Below are 15,652 nucleotides of genomic sequence, written 5' to 3'. Positions count from 1 at the left end.
CGCAATTATTAAACATACGATGTTATTTTTCCCTTTTTAGTTCATTTTTGTGATTTTGAAGTCAATTCAATATTTTTGTTAAAAAAGGTTTTATTAACAAAAAAATTCAACGCATTCAAACCAATCCAAATAGAAATGTCATAGGTACGATGTTATTCTCTTTCGAAATACATGTAAACATTTTTCATCATCATGGTCGTGGAACGCATCTTAGGCCTGCTGGAGGTCCAGAGTAATGAATGTATCTACGATAGATATCCTGTTCTTTATGGGTTCCGTAGTACACAAGGAACCCTTATAGTTTCGCCATGTCCGTCTGTCTGTCCGCGGCTTAGCGCAGATACCTATTACTAGAAAGCTGTTATTCAGCAAGAATATGAAAAATAACAATTTCGACAAAGTCGTAAAGTAAAATCCTCCCCTATTTTTAAAGTGGGGATAGTTTTTTTCTCATCTCCCCCATTGTGTGGGATATCGGTATCGGTATTTTTGTGTATTTTAGGGGTTAATATGCTAATTTAATCTACGGAACTATGTGCCCCACCCATTGCCACTTCAGCTTCGTGACACGTGATTTTGGTTCTTCTGCGGATCTCCACATTTCTGATTCGATCACGCAAAATACTCCTAGCATAGCTATAATGCAGACTAAAATGGTGTTTCACTTATAATCCAAAAATCCATACAGTCGTATAATAAACGGTATATTAAGAACAACAAATTATTTTAAAGTTGGACATTGCAAAATATCGTATTAAGTTCACCATTTTCCATATTTTATTTATACTTTCGCATACACAAATAATTCATAAAACAATGTATAGGTGGGTAGGTAATACTTTTTTCAGAAGAAAAATAAATATCTTGACGTTAAAATTTGATTTAATTTTGAGCATTCGTAACATTATCTGTATAAACATTTGCGTCAGTTGTTGGACGACTAACAGAAGATTTTTTTTTCAAAGATTTTTGTATTGAATTATTTTTATGCATTATTCGCTGAATAACAATGAGTAGATACATATCAGCTATGGTTGTTTGGGTGTGCAGTTACCGATAACTACCGCAGTATCTTATACAAAGAAAACAGTTATTATTATTTCATACTCGTAACCTCAAGGAAAACGGTTGTTGAAAAGGGTTAGGATCTGAAATGTTACTTCGTTTAATACACTCGTTCTATGTTATCATAATGATGAAAATATTTGATGCGGTTGTGTTACTGGGGGTGCGTTTTAATAAATGTACAAGAGTTTGTGAAAGCTATCAGATGCTAATCTGATGAAAGGTAAGAATGTGAGTTTGAAAACCTTTCTTATCTTATTTTTATCAAATATTCTGCAATTTTGAACGCAATCCTAAAAAGGAAATATTAGATCGAAGCGTAATCCATATGACTTTAATCCTAGTAAGGCATCATAAGACATCCAGCGGCTCCCTGCTTGCTGTCCACCTAGTAAGAGGTCGACCAACACTGCGCTTTCCGATGCGGCGTCGCCATTCCAGCACCTTTGCATCCCAACGTCCATCGACTCTTCAAACTATGTGGCTTACCCATTGCCACTTTCAGCTTCACTTCGCTGAGCTACGTTACGACTTTGGTTCTTCTGGAGATCTCCTCATTTCCGATTTGATTACTCGTTCTATCACCCACTGAGTGACTTCATTGATCCAAGTCTGGGATGCGAAGATCATCACTGGCAACACGCTCTATTCGAATACTTTAGTCTTCAGACATTGAGAAGTTTTGGACATAAAGATGTTGTAGTTTCCCACACACTTAATGTAAAATTTACTTAAGAGTTATGGTAAACTTCACAACCAAGGACCACAAACTAAACCGTGGACAGACTAACATGGCAAAACTATAAGGGATCCTGGTTGATTACGGAACCCCGAAAAGCGTCGTTTAAGATAATATATAAGATAATAAATAATTTCGAAGTAAATAATTTCACGTGTTCTTTTACAGATTGACATAGAGGGCTCCCCAGGACCACCCCCAGGGCCCCAACTACCACTATGCCCGACCGGAAGGCCGGATGTTGACGGAGAACCACTACTCGGCGATGGTAAGCTAATACATATTCTTTATCTATACATATAAATAAAATTGAAGTGTCTATCTGTGATTCTAAAACAATTGCGTCTTCATGCGGTCATTACAAGATACTATACATAAACAAGCTTTGTTAAAGTTCCTGTTTGTCCGGGCTAATATCTGAAACGATTGAACTGATTTTAATGGGACTTTCAGTGGAAGTTAGATAATGGACACATTATAAACGCGTAAGAAGGAGCAGGCATCCGCTAGCATCTATTCTCTCATCACAATTATCTTATTACATAAATTATAGTCACATGATCACTAATTTATGGGCCATATAAGAAGGCTCCGAGTCACTCGAGCTAACAGATCGACACTACGAGACACTAAAGCGAGCTCGGAGTATGTCTGCGTGATCAAATTTTTTTCAGAATTGAGGAGATATAATACGACACTGAACAAGACGCAAAGCCGAAATGTTAATGTGAAAATGAAATCAATAACATTCACTCATCAACCCATATTCGGCTCACTGCTGAGCTCGAGTTTCCCCTCTGAATTATTAGGCCAATAGTCCACCACGCTGGCCCAATGCGGATTGGCAGACTTCACACACGCAGAGAATTAAGAAAATTCTTTGGTGTGCAGGTTTCATCACGATGTTTTCCTTAACCGTTTGAGACACGTTATATTTAATTTCTTAAAATGCACACAACTGAAAAGTTGGAGGTGCAAGTCCCGGAACGGATTCGAACCTACGCCCTCCAGAATCGGAGACAGAGGTCATATCCACTGGGCTATCACGGCTCTATTATAATATACTATATATATATAATATTGCCAATAACATTGGCAATATTTTATCCCCTTAAATATACGGGAACCATTCTTTTGAAAATGTGGGGCACCCTTACTTACAAAAAACTCAAATTAGAATTTTTAAAGAAATTATAACGTTTTAAATTACTTATTACGATTGTACAGAGAACTCTAAACAGACGGATTTAGTGGTTTCTTTCATGACTTGTTGGTACGCAGAGAGCGAACTCTATATCCTCTCACGTACACGATAAAATTATGACGATATATTTTTTTAGATTCCTACTTCATAGTTCAGGATCCGGGGAACATTTTTAGAACAGATTACTAATGATTACACGCTAATTTACCGTCATGTATGAAAAATAATACATATTATTTAAGAGAGAGGAGCGTTATTGTATCAATAACGTGGTCATCAAAATTGTTAATGTCAAATCCGTATTTTGACGTGACAACGTCTTATAATTCGATGGAGTCGAAATACACTCTAAAAAAGATGACGTCATGCGTCGTTCCCTCGCTCTAGGGTTGCCAATTTTTTTTACAAGAAATAAATTATATGCTGGTCTATGAAGATTATTGAACAGTATTTTAGAAAAACGAACATTTTCATTTGAAAAATGCAACCATTCCATCATTATTTTCTTATGACGTTATTCACGTTCAACTATTGCCAGTAAACCGACTTTACAGACAACAGATTTTATTTATTACTTTTTTTTTTTAAGAATATTTGCCATATCTTTTAAATATGTACCAAAATTCCCATTCCTCTCTAACTAATCGGGGAAGACTGTATTAGGAGTGGGTACGACAATACCCCAACGAGGCAGGGATCGAACCACCACCCCTCGGTGATGAAGCCGACCGCTCTTAACGTTGAGCTATTGATGCTCACTTAAAGACTATGTAGTTACATAAGTAATCCTATAATTAGAGTGGTACGTTATCCCGATCTTACACTTAAAATTTCTTATTCCTGCTAGCTACCAAAATTAAAAATTGTCTTGATTAAAAAACTTAAACGTCTCATCAAGATGAAGCTACGCACGGGAAATTTGCTTGATAGTTATTAAATTGTAAAACATTTTTACGATCTCGGTTCCTGGACTATTATATAAAGTAGAGCATAAAAAAGATATTTTTTCAATAAAGTTTTTTTAATCAAGTACAGTATAAGCTCCTTATTTCCTTGAATAAAGGTTATTCACGTTTTCACTATATGTGGATTAAAAAATTGCGACCCAATTTCTATATTCGTGGCTAAATATTTCGTTATTCGCGGATCTGACTGACGAAACTGACGTAAAATCTGCAATTTTAAACTTTAACTTACAAATACCTGTTGCCGAAATTGCGAATGGATGGTTTAAGAATGCCACTGCTTAAAATCACTCTGAAAGAAGCTTTTAAAAAATGTCAAGCAAGAAAAAATTTCGAAATTCTTCAAACCACTGTCTAAGACTGAAGATAGAAGTTAATCAATAACTTCAATTAATTGTTTTTTCTTTATATATTTGTTATTCATTTTGTTACCCAAGAACGTATCCCTTATAGTTCATTATAAAATACCATTTCATATTCACGGTTTCTGTATTTCACGGCGACACATTTAGAGAACGTATCCCTCGCGAATAATGAGCTTTTACTGTACATAATTTGATTTACAACTGTATAACCTACGTTCTGTTTATAATTAACTCAAAATAACACCACAAACTCATCTTATTCTTTATATTAAGTATTCCTACCTTTTACATCTACCTATATATCATTTGGATACTAAGCCAATTGAAGAAAATTCGCGACTTTCCTCTTTTATGGAGATAACAGAAAAAAAGGAAGTCTTTAACTGTATTCCGTATTCAAAAAATATGTGCCAAAGGCGCGGATTTTTGGTTAAGTGAACTTTTTTGTAATTGTAATAACTTTGTGTAATTAACTCAAAATACCACCACAAGAACTCATCTTATTCTTTATATTAAGTATTCCTACCTTTTACATCTACCTATATATCATTTGGATACTAAGCTAATTGAAGAAAATTCGCGACTTTTTCTTTTATGGAGATAACAGAAAAAAAGGAAGTCTTTAACTGTATTCCGCATTCAAAAAATATGTGCCAAAGGCGCGGATATTTGGTTAAGTGAACTTTTTTGTAATTGTAATAATTTTGTTTAATTAACTCAAAATACCGCCACAAGAACACATCTTATTCTTTATATTAAGTATTCCTACCTTTTACATCTACCTATATATTATTTGGATACTAAGCTAATTGATGAAAATTCGCGACTTTTCTCTTTTATGGAGATAACAGAAAAAAGGAAGTCTTTATCTGTATTTCGCTTTCAAAAAATATGTGCCAAAGGCGCGGATTTTTGGTTAAGTGAACTTTTTTGTAATTGTAATAATTTTGTATATTTAACTCAAAATACCACCACAAGAACTCATCTTATGCTTTATATTAAGTATTCCTACCTTTTACGTCTACCTATATATAATTTAGATACTAAGCTGATTGATGAAAATTCGCGACTTTTCTCTTTCATGGAGATAACAGAAAAAAAGGAAGTCTTTAACTGTATTCCGCATTCAAAAAATATGTGCCAAAGGCGCGGATTTTTGGTTAAGTGAACTTTTTTGTAGCAGATTGTCGCTTCTGAGACTGTAGACCAATTTGCAATTCAAATATACATATTTTTTATTTTTCATGGAAGTTACTTTCGGCTTTTGGTACCGTAATACCTTGAATGAATTTTATTTTATTTTTCAATTGAGATTTACGACTTCTGACATTTATTATTAAGAAGGTTTCAGATAACGTTTCTGCTTTGTTGCAGAGAGGACTACTGAGACATACCAATATTTATAGTAGATATAGATCTCAATTAGAACGATCTTTACTTATCTGCAGATTGGATGAAATTTGTTTTATATCAAGGGTGAAGGTCATTTCTAATTCGGATCTTAGATTAATACGACATCGTAAAATATATAAATCCATAACCCAGGTTAATCCTGGGTATTATCTATCTTCGTTTGAATTTTCAGCAAAATCGGTTCGGTAGTTGCGGCGTTAAAGTGTAACAAACATCCATACAAACTTCACGTTCACAATATTAGTAGGATTATATTTCTCACTACCTTCATCCTAGAAACGAGAATTTTAAATAAGTTTTATGCCTTTGATATTATATACTTAAACGATTTCATTAAATAATGTCATCTTGAAAAGCGCGCAGAAGCTGCGTTGAGAACAATGATTCCGTAGTTTATCGTGAAACATTGTTACAGAGTTTCAAACGTCTTTGTAAATGCTTTTAAAGTCTTCTTATGAACTGAGGAAGCGTGTAATGAAACGCTGTGTTTAAAAGATGTTTTGCAACTGGAGGTTATGTCATCAAAAGCTGATATTTACAGGCTTTTATTTAATTTTTCCTGTTCGTTATCTTATGATTATCAAATCATGCGATTCCTTTTGGCCTTCCGATTGAGCTGAATTTTGCATGCATCTGTATTACGAGTATATAATTTATCGCTACTTGTTTTCGAATGAGTTATACTTGGAGTATCTCTGCGTGATCGAATCAGAAATGAGCAGATCCGCTGAAGAACCAAAGTCATAGACATAGCTCAACGAATCGCAAAACTGAAGTGGCAATGGGCGGGGCCCATAGTTCGAAGAGCCGATGGACGTTAGGTTCTGAGGTGCTAGAATGTTAACCCTTCACCAGGTGGAGTAACGACATCAAGCGAGTCGCAGGGATTCGCTGCAGACGGCTCAGGATCGTGATGTTTGGAAGTCAATACAAAAAGCGTATGTCCTGCATTGGACGTCAATCGGCTGATATGATGATGATGATGATTACAAACACTTGATTATTACTCTCTTGTTACACTTGGATAGTATTTGAGAATGAATATATGAGTTCTATAACGCAATTCATTCACAAACCAGTAGCAAATTAACTCACGATGGTTGTTCACGCTTTTTCAATAGCCGATAATCGTCGTTATCTGATAATATAACGAAGTTAAGGACCGTCGCTAACGCGTAGCACGGTGCGCTCGTTCAACAATATAGCTTCGTTCTCCGTGATTGCCGCGAGGAAATTGAGCATGGCTGCCAGCTCCGCCACACAATGACACAGAAAGCTCAATTTTCTCAACATTAAACTTGTGTGTTACCGTAACTACATTTACGGTAACACACAATGGGATTTTGCAGCTCCATTATATCTTGAATTTACTAGGCGTTTCATGCTCACCATTCTATAATTACCAGCCTATTTTAACGGTCTACCAGAGGATCTAGCCTCCTTAATATGAGATGAGATATGGACCTTAAACTCACTATGTTGCTCTAATTGGCAATGTTAAATTATTATGTGTGACAATGTTAAATTATTTACTACTTCAATCAAATTTTAATGATAATGACCGACACTGACGGCTTAAAGTGCTCTCTGAGGCACACGAGTTGTATGTACAGTGTACCTACCACCAACCATTTTTACTGAAAATTTCTTGGAAGAAAGAAAGACCCAGGGACCTTGACCCTCGTGATCCGAAACTACATAAGGTAACAACTGGATATACGAGGTGCCATACATTACAATTCGCAGTATTGACGATTGCTTTGATTGATTTGAGACATTTTAACTTTTTTTTTATTCTTTACAAGTTAGCCCTTGACTACAATATCATCTGGTGGTAAATGATGATGCAGTCTAAGATGGAAGCGGGCTAACTTGTTAGGGGGAGGATGAAAATCCACACACATTTCTACACGACATCGTACTGGAATTCTAAATTGCTTGGCGGTACGTCTTTGCCGGTGGGGTGGTAATTAGCCACAGCCGAAGCCTCCCACCAGCCAGATCTGGACCAATTATCCGCGTGGCGCAGTGGGTAGTGACCCTGCTTTCTGCAACAACGACCGTGGGTTCGATTCCCACAACTGGAAAATATTTGTGTGATGAGCATGGGTTTTTTTCAGTGTCTGTGTGTATTTATACATAAGTATTTATATGTAGTATATAAATGTATATGAATATTATAATATCAACTATCTTAGTACCCATACCCCACACAAGCTACTCTGCTTACTTTGGGGCTAGGTAGTGATGTGTATTGTTTAAGTATATTTATTTTTATTTTTTTTTTAATTAAGAAAATCTCAATCGGCCCAGTCGGAAATCGAACCCAGGACCTCCGTTTTGTAAATCCACCGCACATACCACTGCGCCACGGGGGCCGTCGAAAAGGTAGGTAGGTTTCAAGTTAAGGTAGTGATGACTATTTTACTTGACCCTCACGGTGTTTTATCATCTAAAATTCTTGCCAGAAATCCAGATGGTAATGAAGGAATGAATATTTGGGCAACATACGACGTTTGAAACAGCGGACGCGAAGCGAATGAGTTCATTTAAAAACCCATTCATTTAAATGTCGGAAGAAAATTCTTGGATTTTACACCACGAGCGTCAAATACAAGGCCATTATTGTGATGGAATTGTTATGCGAAAACTTGACATATACCATTGAATTAGTATGCACAGGTTATGGCACCAATTGTTTTTTTTCTACAAAACTCACTTTTTAAGTTATTATGTACTAGTATAGTAAAGTGGTAAAGTTTGTGAGGTTGTATGGGTAATCTCTAGATCTACGAAACCTATTTTGAAAATTCTTTTACCCATAGAAAGGTTATCTTCACCGAGTACCATAGGCATATTTTATATTTTAAATTCACGGGCGAAACAACGGGGAATATGCTGGTAAAAGAATTATAAGTGAATTTACGGCAAAAACGGACTTTGATTCCGGAAATGCGTTTAAAATTTTTCGCTAATAATTCGATTAATATTCGTTGGCGCAAGTGGCCTTTGATGTCGGTTCAATTGAAAGAATAATTAACTTTTTGTGTATTATTGACTTTACTTTCGTTTGATATAGTATTATTTTTGAAAACTTTATTTAGCTACACTAGAACAATTGTAATGCTCAAACTTTCCTCATTTTAAAGAGCTGTAAGTCTGTCAGCCCATAATTTCGTACGTACATATTTGCTTATAATTTCTACAGAATAAGAAATTATGTACCCTGTCACCAGACATTAAGCTTCTGATCAACTGGGGACTTAATTTCTTATATTCCGAAGAAAGTATAAAAACTATAGACTTATATACTAATTCTTGGACCCTTGAAACTTGCTACTTACCACCACCACCAGAGTTCAAAGTTGCCTACCACACTTACCCATGGTAGAAGAAGAGAAGAGCCTATCACATGCTCTCGCTCTACACAACCTCTCATCAAATCTGGTTATTAGAATTTTACAAAAAGAAATTACTGCCTCCATCTTAGACCATCTAGGGTTTATTTGTGTGACCGCGACCGAGACGGTGAGATCTTTTTATTAATTTCCGGTAATGTCTGGTTGACACGTGTTTCGTAGAGAAAACTCTGATCATCATTATCATCTGATAGTGATAATTACGGGGTTATACGTGGTCACACTTAGCCCACATAAAAGGAGAGTGTAATGACCCCACCATAAAAGGAATAGGCTGTTGATGATCAAATGACGTGAATTACAAAACAAAAGTTACAGCATTCAATACACGTGTCAGATTTAGTTTTATTAGTCAGCCGGTGATCAATTAATGGAACTCTTGTTAGTTACTCGACTGGAGACGTAATATGAATCCACTAATCTAACTCCGGATAATTGCATTGTGTGCGATCGTAATTCTCTATCTAATCTTTTCTACTTTCTCGCGTTTCTTTTGTTTTTTTTCCGAAGTTTAAACATACGTGTTTTATTTCATTTACTGGTATCTCATTTATGTTTACAGTTGATAGATGAGAAGTATTTTCTTTGTAAAATGTGTGTGCTTTCTTTGTTATATAAAGTAGTGATCACGTCTTCGTATGCATGAAAATCAGATGTTGTAATTTTAACCAGCCGTCCATCCCTTGTATATTTTATATTATAATTATATTACCAATATTAACAAAGCCATCCGCTGCGTCTATCTATCTATCGTTAAACCCAAAGACTGTCATGCAGTATTCACGAATAGATAGAGTCATCATCATCATCATATCAGCCGATGGACGTCCACTTCAGGACATAGGCCTTTTTTAGAGACTTCCAAATACCACGATACTACGAGCCACCTGCATCCAGCGAATCCCTGCGACTCGCTTGATGTCGTCAGTCCAGCTGGTGGGGGGTCGACCAACACTGCGCTAACTAGTGCGGGGTCGCCATTCCAGCACTTTGGGACCCCAACGTCCATCGGCACTTCGAACTAGAATACATAAAGTAATTTCACGAAAACTTCATTATCGCTTTAGCGCATAATATATAGTACAATTATCCCTGCAATACGAACGCACCGCTCCGGCGCCACAGCAGTCGAATACTAAATGCCTTAATTAAAAGAACCCTAAAATAATACTACTCGTGAATAGCCTAATTAAAATATCGTGCTTCTTTTTTAAAGTTGTACAACCACATCTTTCTATTTTAAAAGACTTAAATAATGTTATAAACCTAAAGTTAAAGTATAGTCATGAATAGGCTAATTAAAATTATTGTATTTCTTTTAAGAGTTCCGAAGGAACACTTTAAAAAAGAAACCCTTATTTTAAGTTACCCAGACACTTCTATTAGTCTGTTACCGAAATAATGTTAGCTACCTTCAGAAAATGTTACCTATAAAAACTGCAACAATTCGATAAATTTAACACTTTATATTACATAGAACGACGAAAGATTGGTAGGAAATGAGAATTTTCACTACAAAGGCGGTCCGAAGCACTTCAACGCTTTTGAAAGCTATCGGCAATTCAGTCGATTTTCACACCGTCGCGTCGATAGCTAGTGAGCTGGAGGCGATATAAATATAGAAAGATATAGATGTCTTTTGTCTCGTCATATCTGTATAGATATGTTTTATTTAGATTAAACGATAGATAAGAGACACCGGGGCCTCATATTTTTTATGGACTTAATAATGATGTTAAATTAATATAATATAATAAAGGAAATGCAACGATTTCATAATAATTCATGATTCATTCCGATCATGAGTAGCGGACGCTTGCAACTTAGTGCACGTAAAATCCAGTTTTTCGCATATTACCCGTGCACCATAAATTATTCTGGGATATAAAGTTGCCTATTTGCTGCTGTATAACTTCCTGTATCTATCAGTGAAAGTCCCTTTAAAATCGGTTCACCCGTTCCAAAGATTTGCCTGGACAAACATGCAGACAGATAAAAATAAAAATAAAACTTTTTGTGTTTTGGTCTTGTGTAAATAAGCTCCTGATAAAATAAACAGTTAAATTTTATTTATATGTATTAATAGCGATTGGTAAAAGCTGAGTGAAGTTGATTAAATATAAAGACAGTCAAAGAAAGAAAAAAAAGCTTGGAGGCAATTGGATCGACTTTCATATTCACACAAGAAGTAGAAATAATTATTTTATGTAATTTCATTAAATATTGTATAGAGTGATGATTTCCTGAGGAATGAGGAGATCCGCAGATGAATCAAAGTCACTGACATAGTTTAGCGAAGCTGAAGTGGCAATGGACAGGCCACATTGTTCGAAGAGCCGATGGACGTTGGGGTCCCAAGGTGATGGAATGACAACCCCGCACCAGAAAGCGCAGTGTCAGTAGACCACCCACTAGTTGGACCGAGGATATCAAGCGGGTTGCAGGGAGTCGATGGATGCTGACGGCTCGAGACCGTTGTGCTTGGAGGCCCATGCAAGAGGCCTATATCCAGCAGTGGACGTCTGTAACGGCTAATAATGATGATGATGATGATGACTATACTTGTACAATGTATTCTGTTGTACTATAATGTCAACCCCCGCTAACATCTGACGGTCCCATTTCGGAGCCTAGGGAAATTACATGATCAGAAAAAAAAATGTTGAGTTTCTTGCAAACTCTTCTCCGCAGTACCTGCCCCTATAGTCAAGTGGCACGATGATTCTCTTTCTACGATCGCAAACGCTTCGAAAACTAGAAAAATGTATGGAAATGACAGATCTTGATCACGTGACCTGTCGATAGCTAATGTCATTCCCATACATTTTTCTAGTTTTCGAAGCGTTTGCGATCGTAGAAAGAGAATCGTCGTGCCACTTGGCTACAACGGCTGCTTACTAAACTGGTGTTAGACTCTAGAAAAAGTCAAACTTGACTACATTTCATAAGTTCTTGTAAACTGAACTTGAAATAAACGTATTTTGGATTTTTAATCAGAATTGTTTGAAAATCGTTTTCACCAGCTTTTCCAATGCATTGTATTCTGTAACACGCCAATTTAGGTTGAAGAGCAAAATTCGCACGTCCCCGTTAGGTGCATCCGCAGCGGATATTCGCAAATTGGCCAGTATATGAAACTGGCTTTGTTTTACACTGTAATAGACCAGGCGCTGTGAGGATTTGAGTATGCATAAATTGAGGACCACATTCTGTTTACCTCTTATTATTTTTATTTTCAAAACGTCAAGTATTTTATGACCTTCTTTGTAGTATGAGCTTGTGTCGTGCCAAGTTTCAGTTAAATTCATCTAGAAGTTTCGGAGTGATATACTTTTTAAAAATGCATGTTATTAACTTACTTGTGTTTTTTTTAATAAATTGGCTATTAGTGTGATAATTTTATGATAAAAAATTGAATATTCTTAATAAGACAACCTATAAAACTGATACAAATCATTTGTTCAGTCCATATACTCGACAACAAAAGGGGTAGTGTAACATAACAAAATAATGGACCAACAAATCTCCTGGCAATATGCAGAATGGTAATTTTCGTGCTGACCAAAACTGTATACAGAATATGGTTTTTGCATACTCACATCCTCACAGCGCCTGGTCTATAACCTGATATTGAGAGCTTGTTACGTTTACTGGCAGTTAATTAACTGTTCGATACAAGTACACTAACAGTACACTATTCGGAATTATCTCCGAGGCTTTTTGGTCAATAATAATTTCAAAGCCGTCATTATCAGCCTATTTTAGCTAGACCAGGGCATAAGGGGATTTGGATATCAGACCTAGATTACACTCCAATGCGGCTGCCGGCGTAGAGTTACGTGTTTAATATCTGACTAGCTATAATAATCATTTAAATCAATTCATGATTGGCAATGGGCGGGGCACGTAGTTCAAAGAGCCGACGGATGTTGTGGTCCCAAGGTGTTGAAATGGTGATCCCGCACTATAAAGCGCAGTGTTGGTCCACGAGGTAAACCGACGACATCAAGCGAGTTGCTAGATGCAGGCGGTTCAGGATCGTGACGTTTGGAAGTTCCTACAAAAGGCCCATGTCCTGTAGTGGACATCCACCGGCCGATATGATGAGGATGATATTATTGATCTGTAACTAAGAGGAGACGTAATTTTAAATTCCCTGACGACCACTTTAAAGTGTTAATGATAATGACTGGCGCCGACATGCTCTTCAAGTCACGGCTTTGTGACAGTGCCAACGCCCTTACTCCGGAATGAATAAATAATTTATCCCAGGTGTTGGAAGGGCAAAAGAAAGAAACTCTTCACAGGTTGATCAACAATTCGAAAACTCATGATTTAATGTCACATAACTAACCACTGATCAACAAGCCGTTAATATAATTATAATAATTAATGTTAATTTTAGACGAGGCTCTGTGAGGTATTGAGTATGCATACATCGAGTACCGCATTCTGTTTACAGTTTTTAACTCAGAAAAGCATACAGATTACTATTCTGCATATTGTTATTTCATAAATGAACTGAACGAATGGTTTATGTTAGTTTAATTGCTTGTTTCATTAGGATTATCCCATTTTTTATCATGACATTATCATCCTAATTATCAATCTATAGGTTATTTTAAAATTGTGTTTTTAGCAAGAAATTAAAAACAAGCATATTTTTCAAATATTTAGGAACTACTAAATGAATTTCAATGAAACTTGGTACAATTTAAGCAAACACTACGAAGAAGGTAAGATACTTTATGTCCAGAATAAAAAATAGAAGGAGTGAAATAGGGTTAACCCCTATTTATTAAATTTTGCGGAAAATCCTTATTTTATATGTTTACTTTTTCGTAGTATAAAGTCGAATCGTGAAAACTTTCAGTTGAATTCATCCAACAGTTTCGGAGTGAATCATTTTTTTTCAAAAACTGCTTGTTTTATTTTTTTATTAAAAACCCAATTATAAGACAGCCAATAGATTTGGCTATTAGTGTGATAAATTAGTGTTTAACATTCTTGTGTATTTTTTAATATATAAGCTATTTTTATAGTGTAGTAATTTCATGATGAAAAATTGGATATTCTTAACAAAACAAACAATAAAACTGATACAAAGCATTTGTTCAGTCCATATCCTCGAAACCAAAGGGGGTATAACAAAAGAATGAACCTACTGGCAACAATCAGAATCGTAATCTGCATGGTCATCGGAGTTCAAAACTGTAAACAAGATGCGATCTTCAAATTATGCACTCTCAATACCTCACACCACCTGGTCTATTTAGTGTTTTATGTCATGTTAAGTTATTAAATGTAAATGTGTCATGTTAAGTTATTAAAAATATGATTAAATTTTTATTGTCATTTAATCATGTCATGTCAAGTTTTTACCGTCAATTATTGCAGGACACTTAAGTAAAAACACAAATCTAACGATATCTCAATTATATAAGTTAGTGATTTGGTAGATAGTTTTGATCTAATAAAGATTAATTATTATACAATATAAAAATATTATACAAGCATATGATTCGGAATTAGAAATACATTTGTTATTTGTACCTATATATTTGTGTATTTACAATGTTACACTAATCAACCGCCTGAATTTCAGCCACTAACGATCAAGTAAGCTCACATGCCTGTAGCGCGGCTTGAAAGCCGATAAAACTTATCGAGTGTTGGTCGCGACGTACATGACATCATGCTGATTGCGACCAACACACGATCTGTTTTCCTATTACTTGATCGTCAGTGGCTGACTGAAGAGATACGCAGCAAACTCACTTTGAGAGGGACCTACTTATGAAGTTTAGAAGCAACTATGCTAAATCTTCGGGAAATCTCTCCAAACTACGCCAGACTTAAAGGCGTAACCCGTATCAATTTAACTGTATGATTTTAGATTATAAACTTTGCCATTACGACCGATTATAATTAAATGGGCCAGCATGGTAGACTACTGGCCTAACCCTTCCCATTCTGAGGGCAGACTCGTGATCAGCAGTGAGCCAAATATGGGTTGATAATAAATGTATGAAATTTTTTCGATATATTTTCTACTGCTAAACTATGTCTGATAGGAAAACCTTCCACAATGTAACAGAGACTTAAAGATATTGTAGGTATATACCGTCTAAGGAGCTCTTTAGAAAAAGGCTTGTCCCAAAAAGTGCCATTGCCGTGCTAATTTCTACCGTCGCGTCGTCGTGAGTATAGTCAGGGTTCCGTAGAACATTTTGTATAACTGATTACTATCAAGGTAATTTTTCATCAGTAGCTTAATTTTGGTGAAACGATCTACTTTTTTATTTACGAAAATTCTCGATTCTAAATTCGAACTGTAAAAAAAACATCTGATTAGTAACAACTTTTGATACACTACCCTCGTCCCAACTTGTATCAATAATAACGTAACTAAAAGTTGCTGTTTTTTTTTACTGTTGCATAATTAATAGTTATAAAATAAAACACTTACAATGTCCTACAAA

At 35.7% G+C, this 15,652-nt stretch overlaps 1 protein-coding gene across 1 annotated transcript in view; it reads left to right on the top strand.

The window, feature by feature from the left end:
- LOC112047963 (adenylate cyclase type 6) overlaps positions 1-15,652 on the top strand; it is a 104,083-nt gene that overhangs the window by 20,724 nt on the left and 67,707 nt on the right. The window contains exon 5 of the mRNA XM_052890775.1: positions 1,973-2,072. Coding sequence (XP_052746735.1) covers positions 1,973-2,072 — 100 coding nt within the window. The remainder of the gene's footprint in view (positions 1-1,972; positions 2,073-15,652) is intronic.

Source organism: Bicyclus anynana, chromosome Z (genome assembly GCF_947172395.1).
Source record: "Bicyclus anynana chromosome Z, ilBicAnyn1.1, whole genome shotgun sequence".
NCBI classification, from domain to species: Eukaryota; Metazoa; Arthropoda; class Insecta; order Lepidoptera; family Nymphalidae; genus Bicyclus; species Bicyclus anynana.
The sequence above is the reverse complement of the archived record's forward strand: the minus strand, read 5'-3'. Positions and strand labels throughout refer to the sequence as shown.